The 25,520-nt window shown below is 37.5% G+C and overlaps 1 protein-coding gene across 6 annotated transcripts in view; it reads right to left on the bottom strand.

Moving 5' to 3' along the window:
- LOC112456887 (nucleolysin TIAR) overlaps window positions 1-25,520 on the bottom strand; it is a 529,776-nt gene that overhangs the window by 401,438 nt on the left and 102,818 nt on the right. Inside the window, exons 1-2 of one of the 6 annotated variants that reach the window (XM_025019674.1) lie at window positions 3,000-4,432; window positions 2,377-2,686 (exon numbers count right to left, since the gene is read on the bottom strand). The exons of 4 other annotated variants lie outside the window; for them this stretch is intronic. In XM_025019674.1, the coding sequence (XP_024875442.1) occupies window positions 2,377-2,628 (252 nt within the window). In that variant the 5' untranslated portion in view covers window positions 2,629-2,686; window positions 3,000-4,432. Of the gene's footprint in view, window positions 1-2,376; window positions 2,687-2,999; window positions 4,433-25,520 lie in introns of those variants that run through there. One more of the 6 variants, XM_025019679.1, reaches the window with a different exon arrangement.

Here is a 25,520-nt window from a genome sequence, read left to right as displayed (position 1 = left end):
AGTCACGTGTAGACACTTCGAATTTGTAATACATACGGATGTCGCGCCTCGCGCATATATAACACCATATACATGTATACAACGGAGTATACATTATCGTTATGTAAATTACATAGTACATATACACATATGTAATGCGTAAACGTTGCACGTAATAGTGCACGTGTATTGGGGACTTCGCTACGTATATTAAGTCAGCGACATTTTCACGTGCATTACATGACGTGTACTTATATGCGGCATAATGGAAATAGATGTATAGTATATTCAGCGTAATATACATAGAGAGTGACGTAAGAGTCACTTCACACATCGTTTATTGATCAAACGTTTCGCATAGCGTACGTTAAATACACGTAAACGTTTTCATTTATTTAGGGCCTATATCAATCTTTCTATCACCGATACTAAATCTCAAAACAAGATTTTCTTTTAAACATAAAAGGTTTCTTTTTATGATATGTATTTCATTTAAGGTTGCAAATGTAATTTTAAACTTTCTCCAATTGCAGTCTCACAGAATATAGTACATTTTTAGTTCATATTTTAGGAAATATGCTATTATACTTACGAAATAAAAATTAATATATAAGATTGAATTTTTTAATTTTTAGATAATTAATTAATATTATAAATTAATTGTCTAAAAATAATATTAATACTTTTTTAGAAGAGTAGCTATACCTACTACAGAAAAATTTCTTTTTCTAAGCGCATTATAATTGATAACTCGCGCGATATATTTTCTCCTCATTGGCCTGCCGGCGCCAAAAGCGGAAAGGGTTGAAGATCTTTTTCCAAACTGTGCTACAGCTACAAGGACTACACGGAGACGAACCCCCGGAAAAGGAAGCACCACCCGTGGATTGCCAGACTTCAAGAATTAAATCGCGTTCCCGCTGCCAACACTGTAACGCCTCGCTCGTACTATGGCGCATCAGCCGCTGTACTTCTCGGGAGAATCTTCCGGCGAGTTATGGCTTGCTAAAGAAAATTGACTTGAATCTACGCCAGGATAATAAAAGCGCATGGCTGGTGAGGAAGCGCGGGTGAGAAAAATGAAGAAACAATCCCGACACCATAGGCGATACCGGTGAGGAAAAGGTCGTTCAGGGTCCGTACAACGGCCAGAAGGGAAATTCTCCTCGTTATATAGATTATAGATCGTGGCTGTCGGCCTCAATGTTAATAAATATCTATTAGCTAGTGAGCTTCGAAACTTGTATCGCGATATTACGAGCGATATTAAACGCGACGTGGATATTACATTATTTTGATCGAAACAGTTCGTCCGTTTATGCTTGCTACGCATCTACTACGATTATACTGATACCCATATAGCCCAACTTTCAAATATTAAATGTAAAAATTATAAATAGAGATGGTATACGAAAATATTATAAAATTGATATAATAAGTAGATAAGGTTATAATTACTCTGGATATAATTACATGGATATATCACATTTAGATTATTATATTTTATTCTCTAAATTATATTTGTAACGTAATATTAAAATTTTTTTATATTCCATCTTTTCTTTGATAAAAAAATATGATATCGAGAAGAATAGAGCAAATATTTCCTGCATATGCAAATTATATCAGTTTTAATTACATGAAAGAAGATATTAAAGTTAAGAAATATATTTGCTCGTGGTAATTATTATATACAACTGATAGTTGTTACTTAATTGTTTTATTAATGCTGTTTTATTTATAATCGACAATTATTTATATTTGATTAAGAAAATTTAATTTTTTGATATTCGGGTTATGGAATAAAACTTTAATAAACGCGCGCAATAATAAATGATATTGATATTGAGCTGGCATTGATATTAAGAGTCACGTAATATTTCTTTTATTACTGCTATTAGTAATATTGCTGATATCATCTTACAGCAGTATTATTTGATAAATTATGGAAGTAATTTTATTTTTACTATATATATATAATAGTTAGTTATAATAAAACAAGATATGTTGAAGTTACTATTAAGAGACTTGAAAGCGTTTTATTGCATTAGAGAAAACTAAGGGAAAATTTCATAAAATCAAGCACGCATTTTGCTTGATTAACGTGGACCTGCTTATGTGATAATTATGTTATACATGATAATTAGCCATTATTTCCATATCTATGTAATAGCGTGCTATTATGATAGCGCTATTTTCCTAGACATACAAACGTGCGTGTTTGACATAATTAATATATATAGCAAAATACAGCAATACGATTATTATTATAATATTTGCCACACAATACGATAGCCATTTACAAAACGTATGTCCCCAAATGAGTCGACGTTCCCCGATACTTTCGGAACATTCCTTTTGCATATAGCCGCGCCAAGCAATCGTATAATCTTTTACCTTATTCGGTGTCGTTGCTTGTTGCTGCGGCGAACAGCTGGTGCTGTGTATAGTCGGCTGATTGGTCGTCGCCGGCACGATGCCCTGATGATTTAGATGGCTCAGCTGATTCAACTGGGTGAGCTGCTGCGGCTGCTGCACCGGATTCTGGGTGTTGGCCTGCAGCTGTTGATGATGCGACTGATGCGCAGGATGAGTCGTCTGATGATGCGTCGCAGGGAAGGTGGGTACCGTGAACGGGACGAACAGCATCGGGCTGCCGAGGATGTGCGCACCACCTCCACCCAATGCCCCCGTCTCCTCCCTACACCTTTTTCGTGCGTTTTTGGTTTTGGGTAACTTTCTTTACTCCATCAACCGTGTTTTTTTTATTTGTTTTATTTTTTTCTTAATTTCGGCGTGCTACTACGTGTTATCGTTACTTTTATTATATTACTTTTTTGTCAAGTACTGCCGACGACGACGACGAGCAGAGTAGAAGCGTAGCAGTAGCACTAGTAGTGGTAGTAGTGGTAGTAGTAGAGGTAGAAGTAGTGGTAGTGGTACTAGTGGTAGTAGTAGTAGGGGGGTAGTAATACGTGTCGAAGTGAAGCTACAATGTATGTTTAATGATTTATCATTACCTGCACTCCTGCCCCAGCCCCTGGTGCTGGGGGTGGGCGTAGGGGGCGGCTCGGACGGAGGTGGTGGACGCCACCCTCGCTACCCTCAGCGATAGACCGCCCCGCTGACTGGTAAGCTGGACCGAAGTTGGCTGGTGATTGCTATGCGCGCAGCAACAAGCACGACAGCCGATCGGCTGTTGCTGATTCGGGATAGCCTGGAGATGATGAGTTAGGGGGCCCCTGGGCCCCGTGGAGGAGGGAGAACACGGGTACACCCCAACCAGGCAACCCACCACCGCAGCCCCGGGGCCCGGTGCGCTCGGTGCCAAGGCGCCTGTGGACGAGGCCACCCCAAGCTCGCTGGCCCTCCGGCAACCACTGCACCACTGCACCCACCCTCCTTGTTGGGGGGCTTGCTGATACGTCCTGTTGACGTCGATCGTTGAGCCGGGCTGAACAACCTCAACTTGGGCCTCTTTAAACTCACGATTGCCTGCGGGCGGGATTTTGCTACTTTGTTGTTAACTTCGGGCGATCTACTCCGAACTTGCGCGTGACGAACGCCGATCGTTGATCTGTTCCAAATCTTCTTGGATCGAGCGATGGACAATCAACGGTGAAAGCTTGAATCGCTTCACTTCGACTTTGCTTTTTAAATATGTAACGCGATACCGACACTCACACGTGGAAGGCTTGCTTACGTTAAACAAATCAGTGGAAAATCACAGTCCTTACTGCAGTCTCAAAGAAAGATGTGAGTTTTAACAAACGGGTTCAGCCGCCGATACTTCCAGTTATTAAACTCTATTGACACCGATTATAACACCGCTATTTACCACACGAATGATGCGATTGTGTTGAGAACTGCCTTTCACGTTTGTCACGATTTTCTAGGAAATGTTTTTGAGAAATATGCTAGATTTTATCGAATCTCGTCCCCCGTGGGATGTGTTTACCGCATACTCTTGGCACAGTCGACGCTCACTTCACGGCCACGTGGTCGACTTGGATGATCTATATCAGTGCGAGTGCCGGTATGGTTGTGGATTGCAAAATATAGATTTCTGTGTGTAATACGTCACCGCAATTAAAAAAGTCCGCAATATATTTTTCTGTCAAAAAAATTATTTCTTTCCTTTACAGTAAATACTCGAGACAAACCGTAGCATCAGCAATAATGAAATATTAAATTGACGGACAACGGGCTTTGAAACTTAATCGTTATTTCGTTTGTGACAGTACAACTGTTGAACACGTTTCATCGCATTGTATAAACCGGCAAACTGACGATGTCTTCCTAGTAGTCGGCGGAGCATATGTTTCAGTCTCAGCAGTCTGTAACGAAGCAATCTGTCCAAGCGCCCTATGTCAGGTTGATTCGACAATGTAAGTCATAAAACGTGTGTTCCCGCTTTATAATTGAAGATACTGCAGCATATGTGTCTACCGTACTCAATTTGCAATTTTGTTATGTTATTCGTTAAAACCTATTAAAATCTTCCTGATGATGATCAGACTATGGTGAACAACACTCGCAGTCGCACGCGTCACACGAAGATATTCGCTTACAAACGTGTTGCGGGAGAAGACACGAGGTTCGCGGTACACGCACAATTGGAAGAACGATTAATCACTGATCGTTCAAATAGCACCTTCTTTTTCTTTTCTTTCTTTTCTCTATAACGCTGCCTTAAATATCTTTCAGGTATGACAGGTATGGATCATAGAAATCTAGTTAAACGTTATTGCCGCGCGAATGACACGTGAAATAAAAAGCGGCGGTTACTTCCGATCTTTGTAAGAGGATTAACACCCTTAATTGCGGCGACTTTCTCTACTTCCTTCCACGGGTAAATCAAACAAAGCGGCTGGTCCTCGCGATCGTACAAATGAGGTTAAAGACACGACGGGTGGAAAAAGAGGGAACCTAACCCGTAATGTTGGAAGGTCGCTCGCCGACTGACTAGCACTTCCGCTCAGGCTGTTGTGCGATTCAGAGTGGGGGATGCTTCGTTGGGTTGTTGTGTGTAGGGGTTGGTGGCGGTGGGTCGACTCGTCGGTTGGTTGGTTGGGGTGGTTGTGTGTGCTTCGCTCTTGCTGTGCGCGGGAAACCAGGGGCTTTCAAGCCTCCAGGATCTCTGCGGCCCGGCGAGGTAGCGACCAGTTTCACGTGGCTCGTACTAGCTTGAGTTCAACTACTTTCACCCTGCGTCTCGTTGTCAACGTCGCGCCCGAAGTTTTTTATGAAATCCCGACGCTGTGAATTTTAAGTAAGCGCCCCGCGCGTCCGCAAACACGCAAATTCCCGGAATATCAAGGCTGACTTTTATTTATATATTAACACGAAAGTTGATAGTAACGAGGGAGCGCGTCTGCCGCAGTAAAGATATCACTTCTCGCTTCTAGGAAAAGATGTTCGAATTGGATAAACGTCGTCGCTTGTGTGCGCTTAGAAATTTAATCGTGTTGCGGCGAGATATATACCAGCAAGTAATCAAGACAAAAGGGTGGAACACGATTCGGTGAGTAAATCGATTAAACGATGAGAAGAAGTCGAGATGTATACGAGAGACTGCGTGGAGTATCAGGTGCGCGCTTATTCTGTCAATCGAATTATCCAGAGATTGTCGCAGCTGCTTCAAAATATCCTTTTATCTCGATAGGTACAAACCAGATATCAATCAGCGTTTGTTATTCAATTTCTAAGGATGTAAAATAAATCGTTCTTGATATACCGGGGATTCTTCACCAGATATCTAAGTGAAATTTATTTTGATAATATTTTCCTGTCTCACAATGATCGAAAGAACTTGAATAATTTTAGCGGGTTAATCAAGATCAACGTTAATTAATAGGTTTCGGATCGACAGTGTCACTAGAAATCTCACGGATCTTCGTATTCCTCGCTAGGCCATAAAAGACGTTCGGCCGTCGGGCACGAGCACTACTCTACGGGCGGATTTCAATTTGATAACGCGTATTTTCTGGAAGGATCTCACGTTGCCTCGCACCAAAACAATCACTTGAGCATACGCACTTGAAGCACCTGTCACAATTGTCGAACTTGCCGTCACGCACTGCCGAAAAATGTCACTTTCGCGAAAAAAACGCCTTTCCGTTTTCAGAGCAAAGTCTCTCACGAGCGGGCGCCGAAGAACGACGACGAGGGGGGCGCGTATCGGTTCGTAAGCGTGGTTGTTTGTACGCGTGCGTCCTGATATTGTGTTGTGTTTATGCGACCGGCGTTTGTATCGGTGTTGGCGTGACGGTGAGAGGGGAAAAAGTGTCACGGTGTTACAAGCGATGGATAAAAAAATGATAATGGCGGATGAATAGGCGGATACGGAGCGGTGGTGTGACGCGGCGTCTCGTAGACTAGAGTGTAATGGACTATGGATTTGGTGGAGCGCTGGTCCTGCACGTAGGTAGGCAGCGTGGAGACAAGAACCCTGTATCGCAATGTATCGCGGTGGTGGTGGCGACGACGGCGGTGGCAGCGGCGGCGGCGGCGGCAACGGCGGCGGCGGTAACTGGAGGGGTGGTTCGTCAGGCTGGAGGGGCGAGTGGGTGGCAGAGGGTAGGAGTCTGGCTCGTTCCTTCCTTCGTTCGAAGTGGTGGAAGAGAGGGTAGGTCAGACGATCCCGAGACCGAGGGCGCGCAGAGCGCCGTTTCTCGTGCGGAAACAGTTACCGTTACTTCCGTTGCTGATGTCGTCATGTATATCTTCTTGGTTTTTTGACGTTCGACTCGATTTCTTGTCTTTTTAACGTAGCACGGATTCCCGGTGTCTTTTTTGATAGACTTACATTACGCTAAGTTTCAGCGATATCCCTCGTGTCAGTGAATGGATGATTATTTATTACACAATAATGAAGCCAGTGTCTCTATTATGTTGGAGTTTTAATTTCGAAATTTGCTATTCTTATATTGACTATAAATAATTATGCACTAAATTAATATTTAAAAAATAAAAAATTTTAGTATTATAAATAAGGTGCCTTATTCTATTATGAAAGAATCTCGACGAAAGTATATATGAATATTTTTCTCCTCACTTTTGTATTAGTTCGCTAAGAGAAAAGTGTAACCAAAGGCATGTGGTTACCATGCCGATGAATCGATCAGCACTGGTCATTTGGCTCCCTTTGTCGCACGTGTTAATTAAAAATTGCTGGCGGTTATCGTCGTAGAAGGAATCACGCACATGCTTGTAATTAATTCATCAATAAATTCCCGTCGGACCACCCTCGCAATCTCGCAGCGTTTACCATCCACACTTCCGGAAATTTCCTCTTTTCAAAACTAATAATTACTGAACGAATCGCTAATATTTTTTTATACAACGTTTATTAATTGTTCGTATTCGCGAATGAAATAATAAAATAATGTTTTATAATTATACCAAACATAGGATAATATATAATAATATATTTTCAATTACTTACAGTACCAAAACGGTACTATGCAATGTAATTATCAAAGCAATTTATAAAGAATACTTTGGCATGAAACTTTACTATCTATTACTTACCGAATAAAATTCATAAAATACTTTTTACATAGATAATTCAGATAAACTTCTTCTCCTTTGTATTAAGGGTTTATTGCCTTAGTTTTGTTCTACATGAATATATTATACAGATAAAAAATAGTGAAACAATGTGAAACATATTTTCCTCCATCACAATACTCTCTCTGATCAAATATCCACTGTCATTGGGAAGCAAAGGAGAAATATAGTGGCGCAGATCAACGAAGGCAAAGTCGACAATTGTAAAGACTTTAAATGCGATTCGCGACTCATCTATAATTCAGAGCGCCCGCGGTCGGTGGTCTTCCATCGGGTCGCCATCAACGAGCAGGCTCGCGAAGCACGATAGATACGGTGTACACACTGCGCCCAGGAAATTTCGTATTTTCGTGGCTAATGACTGAGGAACGAGACGGTAATGTATTCTATGCGGAACATCTACTATGCGCTTCCTCATTAGCATTTGTAATGCGCATCTACCCCTAACTCGGGGCGCAAGCGTTGACGCGCCCGGCGCAAACCCATCAACGTACCATTTATAGCGCCCGTTTCGTGCCCGCGTACGCGGGAGAAAAGAGTTTACTACTCGTTGCTGGTGAATATGTTAATAGGATGCACCCGCGCAAGCATCGCGCCTGTACCATCGTCCGCGTTATAACGCAGCCGTTGCAAGATTACGGTCGCTTCGGCGTCAAGAGATATTTTTCCGCGTCTCCCAAAGGCCGCGATAATACGCGGAGGTAGACGCGCCATTAGGAAGTTTTTCACATGTCATGCGAGCGCAGTCGTTACATCCGCTTGTCGATGCTTTGTGATTCTTCTCTTTTTTTTTTCTCTGTCCACGCCTGCAAAGCGATTCGCACTTATCGCTTTCGCATGGGAAGGCCCTTATCGACTTTGCCGAGTTGCGGATAATCGAGGACGACGTATCGCGTGCGTGCGTCGGCCGCACGGCAATATGTGTGTTTACACTTGTGCATTGCTGAGGTATTTTTTGCACCATAATCGATACACTGGCAACGATATGATAAAAAATGCAGAATATTATTTGTATTAAAACGCGACTTATGTCTGTCTATAAATCTTTTTTTTTTTAGTTTATAAGTGAAATAGGAATAAAGTTTGTTATATGTATACACAAAATATTTTAACAGTTATTTCTACGTATCAGAAATTATTAGGGAACAAAAGTGTGCAATTATAATTGTACATTAACAAATTATCAAATTTAATAATCTCGTATAAAATAATTAATCCATATAGCGTTTATCCGGATATCTAAGGGTCCCTCTCACCGGATATTTCACGAGAATATCATCCGAAACATTTCGCAACGGTGTCGCCGTGAAATCCACCAAGAAATGCACAACAAACAAACGTGGCTTCTGGCGGCGATAACGCCGTAATTAACACTTCAGCCGGTGTGCCGTGCAATCTCACCGGATGTGTTTCGCGCAGGGAAGTACCGCAGCCGCTATAATATCCATGAAAAACGCTTGTTCAGAGCCGGAACGACCGCCGAGACCTGGGAACGTCCCGAAGCGCAGAGGTGGTGACAGCAAAGTCGACGGGCGCAATAACGGATAAGCGGAGCAATCGGACAGTTCGCGAGCGGCCTCTGCTCCTGATGGGCTGGACGATGGAGAGACACGGCTGTAGGGAGTCGGTATATTTATAATGACCCTATATGTATGCAAATGGCTGCATATCGTACGCTCCTATTTCGCTTGCACCGCTCGCACTCGCACGTGAGAGAAAGCTCGGTCCACGCATCCTCTCTGCCTCTCCTCCTTCCATCTCCCCCCCTCTCTCTCTTTCTCTCTCTCTCGTGTTTTCCGAATCCGCACTCACGTACGTAGGCGTGTGCATGTACATCGTGATCGCGTGTGCAATTACAAACACGCAGAGGCGACGGCGAGCTGAGGGATGGAGATGCATCGATTGTGCGTAAACGCGCGAGTCAACGCAATTCCACGAGAGACCGCGGCACAATTTTGCAGTTAACCAGGTCTTTTCGGCCATTATACGCGGCCTCACGACATATTCCTGATAGACGCGACAGATCGCTTTCCGGACGAGAGAGCGTTCTAACTTGACAGCGAACACAGTATAACTTTCCATATAGGTCCGCCATAAAGGAGTATAGAACTCGTACGCCTCCATTTATGAACTTTCTGATGAAACACATATTTTATCTTCTCTCTCAGGAAAATTTCGCAGACATATACTGATTAACATACTGAATGTACGCTTGTGTTAATATCAATACGTGAGTAAGTTGATTGCAAGCATTATATTACATTTACAAAGATGTTAATGCAATTTTTGCCTAAGAATCGCAATAGAAATATACATTAACCAATGACATATTTAAATTACACAATATTTTCAAACTCATATGCATTCAAGTAATACATATTATATAGAATTTACGCATAAAATCTTGATTAACATTTGATTTTATCAATTGCTGACGCATGCGGTGAAAAAACAGTAATATATTGCGATTTTATCTTCATCCCCGATTCACTGCTGATGCGACTTTGAACTATATATATATTTAACGATTTTATTAAAACAGCTATTTATATATATTTTATCAATTTTCGATATACTGATTATATCTTTGACTGTTTCTTTAAATCAACAAACACATATCGGAAAAATATCAATAAGCATAGTTGATAAGTTTTGAATTTTAATTTAAAAAAAGAAAGCGTATGTTCTGATACAAATTGATTAGTTTTTTCAAATGATTGAACAGATTTCTGTCATTTTAAAGCTTAATCAAAATATTATTATGTGTGCGTCTATATATACAACGCGGAATAAAACACATTCGTCTTTTTTCTGACCTAAAACTCGCTTTGCGTAAATGTCGATAGGGCACATCGCGATGCACATAAATTATAACGATAAACATGTTATTTATAGACCAACATAAATTGACTATGCTAATTTCTGCTGATCAGCAGGAAACTGCGTTGGGGGCTACCACGATCGCTATAGTCGCATTCATTGAAAACAAAGTGCAACCTATGCCAACGCTACAAATCTCACTGTTTAGTCAATATGCAACGAGAAGTAAAAGTCGCTTTTGCAATTAATAATAATCCCTTGTGTACAGCTCTCATAATTTCTAGCCAATTATAATTGTGAACGATAAAAGTGTAAGTCATGAATGTGAAACATTTACAAAGGAGGGATATTTTATGCTATATGTATTATCTAATTATTAATTAATTATTACGACATAATGAGTATACAAATTGTTTCATAAATTATATATTTATTACTATAATTATTCTGTAAAATGAGTATGCGAATTATTATTCTACAAATTAAGCATTATTAATTACCGCATTTTACGTAATGAGATAAGACATGTTTTAAATAAAAGAAAAACTTTTGTACGATACTAATATTATTAATTTATTTAATATCTCGGTGATCGTATTAAGATCGCACCGTAATAAAATAAGTAACGAGTTTAAGGTATACCATTAAAGCGTGCTCAAAGTTATGGCATTCTATCCTTCATAACCGCATGACATTAGTACAGCATGCAACAATATACCACGATAAAATAGGATCAGCAAGAAGTAGCAGCAACAGTCGCCAGTTTCCCGCTACTAGTTTCTGTCTCCGCGGTCTTGTTTTGCAGTACGAAAACCGTGAACTACCTTAAATAATTGCGAGCTTAAACGTGTTTTGCTAAAAACCCAAGCGAAGGAAGCGAGGCAATCAAAGGAGAAGACTGTCGAAAGAAGAATAAAAAAATTGTCAGGATAAAAAGTTTGGAATGTATTTGAGTATATTCATTTCAGAGTCCAATGATTTCTCTCAAGTAATGTACAAACACTTCATGTATTAAGTATTAAGTAGACAAGTATAAAAAACAATAAAATAATTTCCTTAGTCATTTGATAGATATCAAGCACGGTGAGGAAATTGAAAATTATTATGCTCAAATATTACGCAAATCGCTGGAAATAATTAATAGACTTTTAATAATAAAGTAAGCAACAACTATATAACAGCCATTAATTACTAAATAATACAATGAAATGTATGTAATGTTAACATCGTCATATTAATTTACCGTAACATTATAAAACTCAGATAATATGCTTGCAAAATCGCGGATAAGTCCATGAAATCGCAGATCGCACGATCAAAATTCACAGCGGAAAATACAAAATTGGGTGCGTAATATAGACATCTTATTTCTGGATACGTAGAAGAGCATGACGAACGGTCGACCCCTCGGTAAAGTCCTTTGCATAGCCGGAGGGAGAGCGCCGAAATTCCAGGGAAGATTAAGACGTGCGGATTTGGGGGTAGGGCAAGCGGAAAAACAGGAGCTAAGGGCAGGGAACGGAGCCTTAGCTCGCGGCTACAGAAAACCGTAGTCGGCCTCGTCGCGGAGAAGACGCGAGAGAAATCTCTCCCACCGCTCTTGCTGCACGATCTCTCTCCGTCTTCGTATCCGCTCATCTCTTTCTGTCCTTCATTCTTTCCGTCCCCTCTCTCTCTCTTTCTCCCTCTCTCTCACTTTCTCTCTCTCTCTCTCTCTCTCTCTCTCTCTCTCTCTTTCATCCGTGTAAAAGCAAGAAAGCTTAATTTCAATTTCGAGCCCCGAGGGTGTCGTTCCGAAACGAATATAATTATACGGAATAATTCTGACACGAGGATGGTGAGAGGGGGAGAGGTTGGTAGGCGGTTTGGCATCGAGTGCAGAGAGGTGGGAGGGTGTCGGTTGTGAACCGTTGAGAAGGAAGTCTCGTTCAAAAGGGGTAGTAGCGGCACAGAAGAAAGCGAGCGGGTGTGAGAGGGTGCGTACAGTTCTAACTATCGCGTAGACCACGTTTATAAGCGTTCTCTTTATGTTACGCAAGGCGAACTCGCCGAAAGATAGCGAGTGCTTAATGGTTTGAAATTCCTGCCGGCGTGGAATGCCCCGTGAATGAAAATTAAGTCAAGTATACTTACAAGACTCGCCTCAACCGCGTTTCGCAATGAGCAGTTTCGAAGTGCGATTTCGATTTCTGTCTGCGACTTAACAAATGACAGTCTCGACACAATTTCTTTCGTTATTCCGGTAATGCTGAGAGATTATCGTTTTTCCTTCTAATTAAATATTATACTTGTAAATATGTTTTTTAAATTTAAAAGTTATAACCATCTTGATTTTTGTCAATAAATTCATGATTTACTCTTTTTATACTTTTAACCTTTTTATATATATTTTTACCCCTTTTAACCTTTTAACCTTTTTATACTTTTAATTAAATAATAAAAAAAAATATATAAATTCGCGCAACTATAATTGATATGAGATCTAATTAAAATATATATAAATGTTTGAGAGAGAGAGAGAGAGAGAGAGAGAGAAAGAGAGAGAACGATATAAATTTTTATTATTGTATTAAAAATATTTATAGGAACCGGATTAAAAAGTATATTATATACATATATGAGTTGTAAATAGTTGCATTTGTTTGAAAATTATTAATACGATATAGAATAATAAAGCTAATTTAATAAAATGTTTTTTTTTATTGTATTATTTATCCAGTCATCTAATGACGTCGTGACATTACGTGATAAATATGAATTACGTTTTAATTTTTTACATCATTCTTTTAAATTAACTTTTAATACTCTTTTATTGTTTTATCAGTCGTTTTTCGTCGCGACTGATTTCACATTTTCCAACCTTGCGCTCTTCGCCTTCACGCCCTTATTCCATCCCTCTGTTCTCTCACCCTCCTTGAGTCCGATGAGACGAAAGCACCTCGTTTCATTATCCGGATATTAGCCATCGGGGACCCGAAATTGCTACAACTTAAACAATTTGTTTTAATGCAATCGTCGATTAACCGTTTACTGATTGCATTCTCATTGATTTGTCGACATTTTTATTTATTGAATCTATCTTTGCATAAAGCAATAAGTTTTAAATTTTTGTTAACATTTAATATTTGTCTTCTTGTCAGATGTATAATAATTAACACCATGTCATATTCACTGCAAGACATTTTAATATTCGAATTAGAAGTACAGTATATTGCTTATAACTTATATATACACAGCGTACAGAATTCATGATAACAGATTCATTACCATTAACTGCGAGTTAGACTCGCATAATTAATAACTTGAAATTGTAGCCATTTCTATGCGTGCGGATTCGTAATCCATAACGTGCAGATGCTCTTGTGGTTTTACGATAACTCTTCCTCATGAAATATTTCATCGTAAAATACTCGCCGGTAAATGATATTTTTGAAAACGTAAATAATGCATTCAGCGCGCAATTGTGTTCGTATTTATTATACAAACATGAAAAATGCAATGACAGAAATTAGCCATTAACGTAAATAAAACGATTTTATATTGTACCATTATGTTTTTTGATTAATGAAATATCAAATTGCATAATTTATATAAATTACATTAAAGTCTATATTTGGTTTACTGATTTTTTTCCATACATTTATAAAAAAAATAAGAATAATTATGATAGTAATAAATAATTTAATTAGGTTGAGTTTAAATAAATTTAGGTAGTTATATATGATACAATATTATGTTATTATGTATTAGTAATTATATATTATGCATATTTGTCTATAGCTAGATACATTTTATTATTGTTATTAATTTTAAGTTTTTTAAGTATTTTTTAATATTATTCTCTATATTAAGTTAGTTATATTAACTGTTTTTATTGTCAAGTATAGATATAAATCTATCAACAATTGATTAGATTAAATAACAAACTTATGAAAATTTTACTTACAAGAATTATAATTAAAGTATGCATAAAAAATAAAAATTTTCCTGACTAATATTCGACAATGAATATTCGACAATCTCAATTATATGTGAAAATTATTAAATGTCATATTAAATGTGATGTGTCAAATGCAGGCAGAGATCAACGCTCAGTCGTAATAGTGATCGAAATTATTAGAACGAGGAAGAGCCCATGGCTGTTGATGGCATCAAATGGAACATTTCCGCACACGTATATATATTCCTGCTTGATATTATCAAATTGCGCGAGTAAATCAAGAGCGAATTAAGATCTGCTAGAAGTGTACACAAGTAGACGGTAATTAACTCATCTGGAAATTATGAAAGTCAAGATGAAGGAAGTTTGCTAAAGCTAGAATAAAGTAAACTTTGAAGCGTTACTTATAAAAGGTAACGTAAATTTGCCGCCGCTTCAAAGGTAACTAGTTGCTATTTATTCTTTTTACAAGTTAAGTACTTCATAGAATTACTTTTGTAAAAATACGTATATTGAAATGTTTATTCAGTTACAGAACACGTATATCTTTATCTTACTTAATGATTTCGAGCCGAACAAATAAATTATAGTAAAATTCTGTTACGCCCCATCTTCGTCTATACGGCAATCATGCTGTATGATATTCACGGAATTCGTCGTCTTCAATAATACGACGCGGAGAACGGGATGACTTATAAATCCTGCAAGCGCGACAAGACTGTTTTCTCGAGAGAAGCAGAGACTGAACGAAAAAGTTGAAAGATACCGCGTGGAATCCTAAACGATTCGTTTGCCATCCGACTCACCTCCTCTCGTTCCTCGTCCGTTCTGGAATTCGCGCTAAGCGACGCGTGCCACGCTGCAATCTCTCTCTCTCTCTCTCTTTCTCTCTCTATCTCTCCTAGTACCTTCTTCTCAGTAGTCCACAGTGGAATCCTTTTTCTCCGTAGATATCTCCGCGAGCTCCAAGAAGCACGATGATTCCGTTCGTCCCGAAACGGTTTTCGTAATCTCCTCTGGAATCTCTTTTCCGAACGTACCCCACTCGGAAACTCCGAAAACTAAGATGGATCCTGAATTTCATACCGAAATCTTTTTTTCTTGCACTCCTGAAGACACTATCACAAAGCGCAATAATTTTTATTTTATCCAAAGTTTTCAAGTTGTATTTTAAAATAGTACACAGTCGCAAAATAATGATTCTGTTTTTTGTATTGAATGTTTTGTGTTTTAACATAATTTCTTCTGATTCAATGATAATCCTATATTTATTATTTCAAACAAGAACATATAATTATAATTTATTTATTATTATATTTTAATTTTATGTGTTATATATGTATAATCAAATAAAGATAATTTTACTGTAATATGAATAACTAACACATAACAAAAACTATTTTAAAATTATACATATCATATTAATATGATATTTTTCATATTTATTATAGTTACAATATTAAACTTTTAAAATTAATTATAAAATGTAAAAAATATTGCAATAGAATTTTAAAGTATATAATAGTATATCACATATTATATATACATGATATCTTTCTACAATCACGTAAAAACTGAATCTTTATACTCATAGGTTTCTTAGTTGTCAAAGCACAAAGCAAGTTGGCGATAAATGTAAGAGTCAATAATGATGAAAAGAGCTTTAGCATTTCGATTTGTGTGCTGCGCAGAACACCATCCTTAATTAATTTTCGTATCCAGCCGCTAATGCCTCACGAATCAAGAACGGGGAAGGTTTACGCTCGGGACTCGTGAAGCTTTTTAAAGTTCGAATCGGTCTCGGTTGCGAGGGAAGGCATGGCATGGAGGTGGAAGGAGATGGCTGGTACAGAAACAAAGAAAAGCAAGGGACAAGAGAGATGGCGAGAAGGAGCTGGGGAAAGAGAAGCAGGGAGAAGTGGCAAACGGGAGAGGAAGATGGAAAAGGTTGTGAGCGAGCGGGAGAGAAAAGGGAGACGTCGTCGCGCGGTGATTTAAGGTCCGGTGCCGCGCTTAGTTCTCTAAACATTTTAGCCGACCTTATTTCGCCTGCATTATTTCAACGTTAAGACAAGGCGGAATTCCACGTCGCACAAAGGCCGGGGGGAGGGGGAAGGGCCCACGAAAGGCAGGTCCGGGCTTGCGAAGAAAGCTACCGGCTCGGTTAAGTGGGCTGATACATAAATATACAATTAATCAAGTCGACTCGTCGTAGATATATCGCATCCGTCCCCCGTATCCAGCCTCGTTGTCGTCGCATCTCTCTTCGCATCCATACCATCCCCTATCGTCCCTTTCTTTTCACGCGCGGCGCGGGAATACCTTCCTCCACTTTTCCACCGATACGATACATCCAGCACCCGCTTGCGTTACGATAGAGATGAGTAAATAAAGCTATTCGGTTAAACGACGTCCCACCATTTACATCATGCGAGGATGCGAGACCTGCGACGAACGAAGTACTCGTCGTGGGACAAATGACTCGTGAAACGAAGCGCAATGGCCGTGCTTTCTTCGCGTTCGCTGCACGCGAACGCAATCGTTAATATTATGTTGCGAATTCGTATGATCGGGATTTGCGGCGGATCAACAAAGTTCTCATTTTATTACAAAAGAATCCTATAGTATCAAAATAAGGGAAACTTCAATTTACGTCTAAAGAGATCTGTCATATCTATACGGTACATATTTAACATTATAATAATAGATTTGACATCTTGGGACAGTATCATTATAAAAAAGATTGACAGAACAAATTTATTTAAATATTTCCAAGCACTATCTCTCGTGTTGAATTCACAAAAATGTTTATATAAACGTGTATGCGAAAAAACCTCTTTTGCGAGCAGAAAATTTTAGTAGAAAAGACCAACCCGCAACATCGTATATCGTATGCAGCTGCTTATTTTTAGGACACGTTTTAAAAGTGTGATAAACTTCAGAGCTAGAACCTTTTGAGGTCAAAGTAAAGGAAAAATGAATTTCGTTATTACCGTCAGGGATGATATACTCAGAATGATTTTGTTTGATCTTTGGTTGATGTATATCTTTGAAGCCCTTACTATATTAACACGTTAAAAAATTACTATAGTAGCGCAAATTTAAACATGTTTATTCAACGTTTTATATTTTATATTAAAATACTGAAATATAATGAAATAAGTAAACAATTGACCTTTCAAGACGAGGATTCGAAGATTTCAAAGATAAAATTCTAGTATAATCAAATCCAATTTTAAATTATTTAATTAATTGTTTATAATTTGTTTTTCAGGGAAGTGTTTAGGCAATAAAAACAATCTACTGCATCCAGATTCAGTGCGCAATTCTTCCTGCATGTCGAGGCTTTTGTTAGCGAAAGTTTTGAAAATGGAAAGTTTTAATTTGACAAAAAGCTCTTCTCACATATATAGGTATGTATATATCACACATGTACTTATATTCGTATGTACGAATTTATTTTATTGCTATAGTAGAAAGAATAAACCATCGTTTATTTGAATTAATGTTTTATTTCTTAAAGTTAAAGCGATATAAAAACAAAGATTTGTATATAATTACGTTAATACATTTACAGAAAAATATAATTAATTTGACAGAGACATTTTCTTATATAAACTGTTTATATAAGAAATAAACTCAAATTTGCAACAAATAAGATAATTATATGGATACCTTAGATTTCCTTGTGTGTTTTAGTTGATTTTAATATATTGCCAGTTATCGAAGTATTAATTGTTTGTTATTTATATAGTATGTTTCGATTAATGGATATTTGCCGTCAACGGTGATATTTGCAAAGCAAACATGGTTTGTCGTTTTGACTGTATCAGTCATATATCGTCGTTTCTATATCAGAAATAATATAGTGGACGCAGATAATTTTATTTGTGACAAGAAGCGTATTTATATCAATACCAATTATACGAAAGAAATAAAAAATCAATATTTATACATTTATGTAATTAATATAGATAATATACTAGAATAAAAATCAATAAATATAAATTAATTAATTTGAAAATAATAAGGAAAATTTAAGTGAATATATTTTTTTATAGAAATATAATTTAGCAATACGTGTGCTTTAATTAATGTAGCAATTGTCACACTAATAAATTAATAAATTTATACGCATGCATCTATGTATCAATATTACAATATGTAAATATCATATTAAAATATATTGTGCTTAATGTCCGTATTATTGAGCAAAAGGAAACACGGCACTGATATATTGCGATGATCATTTACGCGAAGTTACGTACCAAGAAGCAAACGGAGAATTTGGCAAATGCCACTGCTTTCTTGTGCTTCCGTTAAGAAACCCTGGCAGACTCTATACTATGACATATATATAGCTTCTGAAACGTCTTCTACGGATATCCCACGTTGAATTTGCCGAAGTCCAAGAAATTTATCATCCATAAACCTTTTCATATATAGGTATTTGTAAGAACATTGGACGCATACAATGATGCAATAAAATACACTGTCACCCGCAAATACGTGCAAATGATATGTGCCGATGGCAAAAGTAAACGCTTTTCAAAACCCCCATGTTTTACGAGGATTATTTATTTTTAGGAAATTATACATGCAATTTTATGGAAGATGTAGCTGTCAGCGGGAAATCCAATGAATGTTTTAAGGTTCACCTCCATTTGTAAAACATTTCCGATGAGTGCCGATGTAATTTGCATGTTATTAAAGGACGGTTTTACTAGTCGCGCGCAAAATTCGAAAAATGCATGTTTACGTGACACTGAATAACGCGTTTTCGCATTACATAGGCAAACGGATATGCATATACGTAGAGAACAGCTTGAAGAAAAATGCTGTTAAAGAAGTTTTATGTAACTCTGTGAGAAATTCTATTTGGAAGATTAATGTTCCACAAATCTTGATGGATACAACTCTTTTCTGGATAAGACCATCTCTTAGGAATTATGAAAAAGTGAAAATGTGTGTGTGTGTTCGGAAAGGAGGGAAGTATGTGTATACGAAAAAATTATTTTAAGTACTAAATATGAGAAATACGATGAGTGCTTTGTAATATCAAAATCATAAAAATATTTTTTTTTAATATGTAGTTTTACTATTAAAATTATCAATATGTAACCATATATACTAAAGATAAATTTTGTCGTTATTAATAATAACATAAGTAATTAACATATTACTACATTATACTATTATGAGATAATTATTTATTAATTGTTTCTAAATAAATGTGTACGGAACTAAAAATAAGAATTGCTATTATTTTAAAATAATAAATGTAACCGTATTTAAAATATAATCATCAATCTGAAGATTTTTCATCAGCCTTTGCTATCGTTGATAAATTTGAGTTATCAGAATGGTGTCATCGTGATATCGTATACACACGTTTCGCCTAGATCTACAGATATCTACTTGCGTTCAACGCAGATCAGAGACATAGATATCTAGTTTTCGATGAAAAATTAAATAATTACAAAATTCATCGTGGAATGGCGGCAATTTTCAAATATTAAAATCACAGCTTACCAACATAAATGATATACGAGGCAAACATGCATCAAATATTCATTACCGTTCCGCTTCAACGTTAGGAGTATCAACAACGAGATAACCGGCGAAAATAAGTATACAAACCGGCTATACGACGCCTGGCGCGATCAAGATTACCGTAGAATCCTCGACGTAGCACGAAGAACAATAATTCACCTCGAAAGTGGCTGCCTAAAAAAATAATCTCCACAGCTTGTTCTTACTCACGCTCGTAAATCAGCGTGCACGATTGTGCTCTGCATAGCGGGTCACGGAAGTCGGGCACTACGAATCAAGGAAAAAAGAAATAAAGCCGTCCGGTTCTCCTAATAATTCCGTAAGAGTCGTATTTTCACGCGCGCGTGAAAAAGCGCGACAACGTTTCGTCGTTCATTCGCGCGAGAACGCATCTGTGCGGGCCTCTCGTCGTTCCTCGGGCGTTTCGCGAGAAATAAGAGCCGCTATATACGCGTCGAGCGAGCCGCGTCGGGCGTTGCAAATGAATCGTTAAAGCCGAATGGCAGGAAAGCGCGTCAGACGCGAGGAAATCGATGCCAGAGTAAATGATTTCTCGCGCGCCCGTAAACGTCCGCGCCTTTCGTACGCGAAGATAAGCAACATAAATCTTCGGGTTGCGCGCGTGTACACGCGTGCACATATACAACGCGCGAAGGATGGTGCACGCATGTGTAAAGCGCCCTCGGACGCGTCCTCGCCCGCCCGCTGCTCGTCGAGTACTCGAATGATGGCCGTACATACAGCTTTTGCACCTTTAATATTGCACGCGTCAGTGTTGAAGTATTTACGGCCACGGCGCATAAAAGCGCCGGGGTTCGGTCCTTGAACTCCCTTTTGCAGCAGCTCTTCCGTCGAGAGATTCAACCGTTGATGCTCGCTACACACCCCACATTCGGCATACGATACTCTTATTACACAGTATCGCTGTGGCATTGCCGTAAATTATGCGCAAAAATTTCCCACTTAAAGAAAAATCTACACAGATATCCGAAAGTTTTTTTCTAATATATTTTGTAAAATATATTTGTATCAAATTTTATTTTAACAATATTCAATTTTTTAACAATATATTTAAAAAAATTTTGAAAGAATATTAAATGCATAAAATTGAGTAAGTATAGAAACTGATTATATTTGTGGTGTTTGCAAAATTGCGGTGATTGCGAGACAAATCGTGTCATATTTTTTGATAAACGTTGTATGTTATTTAACATACATAATACTATAATATAATAAAAAGTAATATGAACTAAACCATTTATTATTATATAATATATTATTGGAGAGAAAATTATAATCAAATTATGATCTGCCACAGACTGCAGTAATAATAAATATCAATTTTCTTCTTGGATATTATACCTTCGTATATATTGTGCAGCAGAATTTCGTCGAGTTCAAAAATATACATATGCTCAAACGCAGTTTTGAGTAGCTGCGAACGCAGCGAGGTAGAACCGACATAAATATTAATTGTACGAGATTACATGTAAATACGTGCGACAGCAAGCGGCGGTGGGTGAAAGGAGGGTACTGCGGTAGCACGTGCATCCCAAATGGACCATTATTCCATCAGCGACACAAACTGTTAGCTAACTCGGTCAAGCGAAGTGACCGTGGACTCTCCTTTCGGAGACAAGTTGTGGATGGCTGGACAGCGCTAAGCGGGGTCAGATTGGCGGCCGGAGGGCAAGCGGTTTAATTTTTGCGGGCGGTTGCCAGAAATAATCTTTCCGCTCGACTCGGCAGAGTCGATTGTTTGATCTCGACAAACCTCGCCCATCTACCAACAATCTGGCTATCGTTCCTCCCGCGAATTACTCCAAACTTCAGGAATTAGGCTGTTGTCCAACCGCTCTACGTGATCGGCATACGAAATTTACGGATTTCCCCTTTACACATACAATTAAATACATCATGCGTATTGCGTATTGTATGTCGAATAGAAGGTTTAAAATAGTAATGTGCAAAAATGTAGCGTTTAATAATTGTAAAATAATTAATGTTATTGTCACATTTTTAGCATTGTCGCGTTAATATTATAGTTGCAACAAAAACAAATATTTGCAATTTAGATGCCGTTAGCTTTTGACTTTCACAGAATTTTTAACGGTTGAAACAAGTGTGACATGTTCTCATTTCTGCTCGTGTTCTCATTCTGTTTTAATATATATGCATATGGATATTAGCACACATACGATGTAAACTTAAATGCACTATTCTCCCCATTTACCGTGTGACAAAACGCCGAATTGACGGTAATTGCTACTTAAACTTTGCGTTGTGCGCCGCGTAATCGGGGCATTCAACAATTTACATCTATTCCGTGAGCACACACGTAACGCATCGCGGCTGTTAAAATCGCGAACTGCAGCGCGATCGCTTGCAAAGACCTTTCTCGCATCGAGTAGCATAGGAGCCGCTGGAAAACGAAGAGGAAGACGGTACCGAAAACGGGTGAGAAGTAAGACGAAGGTGACGGTGAAGTACGGTGGAGGGTGGTACGACCGTTAATATGGAAGACAGGATGAAGGAGACGCGGCAGGATGTGCTCGAGGCGCATTTCACACAAAGTTCCTCGGAGTAGGTAGGTACAAGTTTTAGCCCGAACAACCCGCTCCTCTGCTACGCTCCTTAATAGATACCTACTTCGCGGGACACACCTACCGTCAGCCAGTACCTCACCCCTTCCGTATTACTTGCTCACCATCCCTAATGCCCTCCGCTAAGGTCCTTCAGGATTAAGCCACCCTTGGGATTTCCGGGTACAGAAGCCATCGAGGTCACTGAAGAACGGACGAAGGCTAAGCATGCCTCGCCATTCAGTCTTACGGCTAATGACGCTCTTGTACTAGCCGGTGCTAGTACAAGGTATGTGCATCGAAGGGCGCTCTCACAAGCTTTGCCAGAAGTTCTTTCTTATAACTAGCTTGTTGTGCGATGTTCTTCATAAAGATCATTATTTAAAAATAAAAGTTTTGCTTGATGCGGACGAAGTACAAAGAATATAAGACAGAAATCTTATGTACTAATTATTATACATAATTTTTTAAATATTTACAGATTTTTAGTAATTTACAGAAAAAAATAATAAGAATAGAGCAAAATATTAAACAATATTATTATTAGCTAGTATTAGATAATAAGTATTAAAATAAAATATCGTGTAGAAAATGATTTACTATGTGTCTTTCAAATTTTATTTTTGTGTTAGTGAGCACATTTGATTGTGAGTTACACTTAAGAGATTTCTGATAGAAAATGACGTCTTAATAATATTTCAAAATGTTTAAGAAATATCTGGAAATAATATAATTTAAGGAGGATACTTCCATATATATATAAAAACACATTATCTTTTCGAATCTTTCCTAAAAATTTATAAAACATTGGTATATATATTAATGCAGTTTCTGTGCTAAGAATACATAAGATTCCCTTACGACTTACTTTTCTTAATAATACGCTTTAGCTTTCAGAATAATTTTCTATAGTGAGTTTTAATGATTGTGCATTGTCCGTAAAAACAGGGGAAGAAGATAAAATCACGCTGCGCGTCTAAGACCAAAGGGTTTTTTAATAAGCGACTGACACCCTTCCGGTGCGATCCGCTTACCAACCCTTTCTTCGTTGGATAGAGACAAATATTCAGCCAAGGGAAAAAATAACGCGGCGGCAGTAGGGTCGCACCGTGGAGTCTCATCTATCCTTTAGACCGTGATAAATGCATCTGGTTAATAAAAAAAAGTGAAATTTCATGTAAAAGCAAAAACCCCATAAAAAAGCAAAGATTAATTCGCAGTCCTTATTTGACTAATATTATTAATTTTTAATTAATTTATTTGTAAATTTATTTGTTAATTATAAAAAACATTTTTTTATATATTTAATTGTTATATTGTACATAATTGAATACATCGCTATTGTACATTTTCAAATTGTTTATAACATTAGAAACAAAGCTGTTTATCGTATCTTGTTAATATACAAAAATTATTTTTTTGTATATTAAAGAGCATTGAAATGCATTTTGAAGAATCTAAAATACAATATAAAATATTATTATTCCATAAAAAATTTTATGAGAAAAAGGAAGGGATGCCAGAAGAACTAACCCTACCAAGTTTGCAGAATAAAGATTATGCAGGAAATTATTCAGAATAATTAAAATGCAGATGTGCGTCGCACAAATCTTCCAGATTTTTCAGTGCGTTAAGGAGGGTAGTCTAGTCCTCTTTCTTCATTCCTCTTTTCGTATAAGAAGCAGTAGAGTTGTGTGTATGTGTGTGTGTGTTTAAAGTCGATTCTATCCAAAGAATATGTATATGTACGAAGGAGCAAACGAATGAATGAACGAGGGATGAAATATACTCTGAATAAGAAATGAGAGGAATATTTAAACGTCCTACTACTACGATATCTCCGTTTTCCTGATTCGTATTAAATATACATACTAAATATAAATCATGAAAAAATTCACATCTTATTTTATAGAAAATTTTTAACAATTCAATAATGACAATAAATATTAACTTTCTTTATATATAAATTATATTTATAATTAAAACAAATATTAATTAATATCTACAAATTTTATAAATTATTTGCTAATGTACTTTTAATTTTACAAGTGCAATAAACGTTCTTTAAAAAGTAATAATTTTATAACATAAATGAACAACTTTCGTGTTATTTTTAAAAACTTCTGTTATCTTTTAAAAACTTAATCTTTTAGGCAAAAAATGGTCGTTTGATTTAACCTCAACTTTATACCTATATATTTTGATCGCTCTGGATTTAGAGATTTTTAAAACGAGCACAAAAGTCTATAAGCGATACCACAGATACGAAAAAATAGCTCCGGCCCGAAATATAATCGTGCCGAGTTCCGATCTCCAACGAATTGATAGTTAATTACCGGGAAACGGGGGTGGCTCGGATAACGGATGGGACAAGCCGTCGCTGTAATTCACGAGGAACGGATTTTCGTGTTCCTTTATACGGGACGTAACGCGAGGCGAGCGACATCGAGGGCCGCACCCTTCCTGAATCCTTAACCCGCCGGAACTGAATATTTAACCTGTCCCGGCGAACATAGAAAGAGAAAGGGAATAAGGCTGAACAGAAGAGAGATATCCCATCAAAGCGAATAGATCTGTGTTCGCTTTAACGGATCTGTCGATTCCTATCCTACAGAAACGTCATTGTCGCCTCTTCACACGTCCCTTAATAAATATTCGGTTAGTTGTACCAGGGAGAAAACATCACAGGGAAATAAACATATAATGTAATACAAAATCAAAGGGTCCATGTCATAAATAAAGATTTTGTAAGTTTCCAAGAGACTACATTTGCAGCGAATATTTTGAAGAGTATTAGAATTGTATAAAAAAATTTTATATATTTGCAAAAACATTGGATATTAAGTTTCCTACACAAAATAATATTGAGTTTATAATAAATGCTTGTAATATAGCCAATTTAAAAGTGATGTAACAACATCCTGTCATTATACATATACTTTTTAATACTTATACTTTGTTTAAATAAAGATAAAATATTAAAAAAAAATATATATATACTAGCTGGTTACCCGGGCTTCGCCCCGGAGGACATATGTAATCAGACACGCAAATAGTCTCTCTCTCTCTCTCTC

This window comes from Temnothorax curvispinosus, unplaced genomic scaffold (assembly GCF_003070985.1).
Source record: "Temnothorax curvispinosus isolate PA1 unplaced genomic scaffold, ASM307098v1 QBEX01007285.1, whole genome shotgun sequence".
In the NCBI taxonomy this organism is placed as follows: domain Eukaryota; kingdom Metazoa; phylum Arthropoda; class Insecta; order Hymenoptera; family Formicidae; genus Temnothorax; species Temnothorax curvispinosus.
This window is presented reverse-complemented; position numbering and strand designations above follow the sequence as displayed.